This window comes from Cryptomeria japonica, chromosome 5 (genome assembly GCF_030272615.1).
Source record: "Cryptomeria japonica chromosome 5, Sugi_1.0, whole genome shotgun sequence".
Lineage (NCBI taxonomy): Eukaryota > Viridiplantae > Streptophyta > Pinopsida > Cupressales > Cupressaceae > Cryptomeria > Cryptomeria japonica.
The window spans coordinates 672,762,647-672,765,745 of record NC_081409.1 but is presented as its reverse complement, the minus strand read 5'-3'; the positions used below and the strand labels follow the sequence as shown (position 1 = coordinate 672,765,745).

General features: G+C 39.9%; 1 protein-coding gene across 1 annotated transcript; it reads right to left on the bottom strand.

The window, feature by feature from the left end:
* Nucleotides 1-970: 970 nt before the first annotated feature.
* Nucleotides 971-2,767, bottom strand: LOC131058673 (uncharacterized). The gene is made up of 2 exons (XM_059221595.1): nucleotides 2,264-2,767; nucleotides 971-2,030 (listed from the first exon to the last, which is right to left on the bottom strand). Exons 1-2 carry the CDS (start codon nucleotides 2,632-2,634, stop codon nucleotides 1,172-1,174), a joined length of 1,230 nt encoding a protein of 409 aa, XP_059077578.1. The 5' UTR covers nucleotides 2,635-2,767; the 3' UTR covers nucleotides 971-1,171.
* Nucleotides 2,768-3,099: the final 332 nt, after the last annotated feature.

Here is a 3,099-nt window from a genome sequence, read left to right as displayed (position 1 = left end):
GCGGGTCTGCAAGCTCTGATGGTGTCTCTGTTTTTGAAATAAGGAAGCCTGGTTAGATGGAGCAAAGTTTGGCTTCCTTGACAGAAGGGGGATGCTATTAGGGCCTGTTGCTACTTTCCTAGCCCAAGAATCTAAGCTATGATACTTAGAAATCTCGTTATTGATGAGATTTTGATTATAGGTTTGCTGGTTATCATCAGAGCGACGATGAGAGAATGAACTTGGTCGTGAAGGAAATCCTGCCTAGAAGTGGCTTTGTTTGCTCTGATTCCTATGAAGCCCCTGAACTATTTGTTGGCTCTGGAAGCGCGCGGTTTTCTAAAAACTCTGGTTTCTCTGGGTTTTCTGATGTCTAGAGGAGTTTCTTTGAAGTGACAACTTACTCTGAAACCCCTGGTTAGTTTGTTGAAAGGCATCTGGACGCACTACATACCCTGTGCTACCGCCTCCTCTTCTCTCCATAACCAAAATCACGTTCCTGGATTTATAATGGTATCTTTGTACTGCTGTTTATTGTGGCATACATTAACTTCTTGAATGCATTCATTTCCCTATTTTTCTGAGTGGAGCATTAAAAATAGAATGCTGTGACATTCATTTCCCTAAATTTTTCAGCGGAGCATTAAAGATGGAATGCTGTGGTAGATTTTGAGGATGGCTGAAAGCAACAGCCAGACATTGTTGAATGCATTAATTTCTTTAATTTTCTGAACAGAGCATTACAACTGCATTTATGACTAATTTTTTTAAGAGGTTAAACAAAGGTTTTCTAGCATTGTTTGTTTTGCGACAGCCGCCAATTCATTTGAAGGCGTGAAACAGGCTTATTGGGGTTTTGTGTACTGGTAAGTCCACTTAGAAAAAGCCTATGGACTAACTACCATATAGTATATACATAATTGATCCCCATGAGAAGATAAACCACATTATTCATAAAACAGGAAATACCATTATTTATACAAGACAAATTTAGTTGTATAAACGAAGCCAATTCAATACACCTTCAATGAAAAGACTGGCAGTCATGATTTAGATATGCTCTTCCCTTTTAAGGAAGAAGCCTCCCATAAAAGCCTTTTGTAAGATTAATGAAATGGCATAGTTCCTTGGTGTGTAAAAATAGCATATATCTGACAAAATAGACAACATTATAACACTTACGTTTTGCCCCTCATACTTCCCACTTCCCTTGAATTTGGTTTGAATGTCTGAATGAATAAGTAAGGGCAATGCTCCCATCCATTCTTTTCAAAACATATCTTTCCACTACGACATAACAGGCGAATTTTCTTTCCATCCCACTGCCACTAAATGATTTCTTCACTCTTACATCTCTTCCTGCTTGTTCTAATCCATACCTGTGTTGATCTGCCCTCATTTTGGCAATAATGGGCCAGCTAAGTTTCACACCACTAGCCTCTCCCGATTGGTTCCCCAAACCTCTAAACAAAACACTTCCATCATTATCTGTAATTTCCTCAGTTCTCTCTTCTCCAAACAATAACCCTTCTTCTACCCTTAATGTTTTCTCCACATCAACATATTTTTCTGTCGTACCTTGAGTAGAGTATATCTCTTCCCAGAACTTTTCTAGATCCATCTTGTAGAAGGGACACTCCAAGAGCTGAATTTTAGGATCCTCCAATCTGGTACCTAATTCATTGATAAAGATAAAGGGGCAGTACCACTCCCCAACAATAACAACAGGGGAAATCCTCTGTAACAAAGAGAAATCAAATGGGGGAGGTAGTCTTCTAAGGTCAGTATTTTCCCCTCCAACATGTGCAAGTCTGCCAAGTTTGCCACGCATGTGTTTGGCACACACTTTCCAACCCTTACGACGCAAAAATTGAGGGGGGAAACCATCAGAAACTATACTCTTTGCTGTGAATCTAGACTTCCTCTTGGAGATTATCTGAATATGTTGATATGAGTTGGTGGGTTGCAAAGGTCTAGGACGAATGTCGTTCACACATCTACAAAAGCAAAGTGTCGACATGTCTTCTTCAGTAGAGCATGTTTCCACTAGTCTGTCCATACCACCAACAAACAATTAGGTAGGTATTATTCATGTGATTGTTAATTACCTATACATACAGATTCAATACTCTGAGCAATAGACCATGCAAGGACATTGGATGATGGCATAACTTTAAATTTCATTGTTAATCTATACATATTGCTATTAATTGTCTAAGAAAAACCCAGAGAGGGAAAATTCCCCATAGAGAACGAATCACAAAAAAGTAGTTATTGTATTTACCCCTTGCGCTTGCCTTCAGCTCGCACGCAATAGTAGCAATGGGAGGAGATGGGTTGCCCCAAAACAGGAATAAAATACACTCTATCGTGTTTTGTTTGACTGTTTTCCCCGTTATGTGTAGTGTACTCGACTGTTAAGCATCTATCTTGGGGAAATGGCAATTCTCGCAGGTAATTTGGGCAGCATCCCCAACAGCATGAGGTAGAAGCAGAGTCACCATTTTCATCATCTTCGTCGTCCTCAAGTAAGAGATATGCAGAGTAAGGATCCGCAGGCGGTGGGAATAGAAGTGGGCTCTGCTGTTGAGCCATGCCATTTCCTGCCGCTGCATAGGCCTGCCTGTAGGCCGCCATAGATATTGTGGAATACATGATTGATCAAAGAAAAATTGTTGTGGGAACCTCTTGGTCTAGTTTGTGATTTATATGGTAATAGGCCTTCCAGAGGTATACTTAGTCAATTGGTAACCTGCTCACGGCTTTTGACGGTTTCCTGTAAGCTCTTCATTTAAACAACTGTCGTAGATACTTGGAAAGTAATAGGACGTTGTAATATAGCAATATGTTTATGTGTGACCTGTTATAGTCATCTGTTTGGTTTATCTAGTTTATTTTAAATTCAGAAGAAACTTTGACTTGAAATTGTGGCTTTTATGTTATGCAAGACGATTGGAATGGTTTTGTCCATTAGATATTTTCATTAACTGCACGGGCAAATACACTATTTTTGGTTCATGGAAGTAACCCGCAAAAGCCGTGTCCGTTTCAAATGGGTTGGCACGTCACATCCTTGTTTCCGACGGCTTGACCATTCATATAGCATGCCCTACGAAGTCT

Excerpts from the sequence above, each read along its gene's own strand:
- LOC131058673 (XM_059221595.1), bottom strand. The coding sequence starts at position 2,634 with ATGTATTCCACAATATCTATGGCGGCCTACAGGCAGGCCTATGCAGCG. Across the intron at positions 2,031-2,263 it reads GCTGAAGGCAAGCGCAAGGG|ACTAGTGGAAACATGCTCTA; the intron begins GTAAATACAATA and ends TGGTATGGACAG.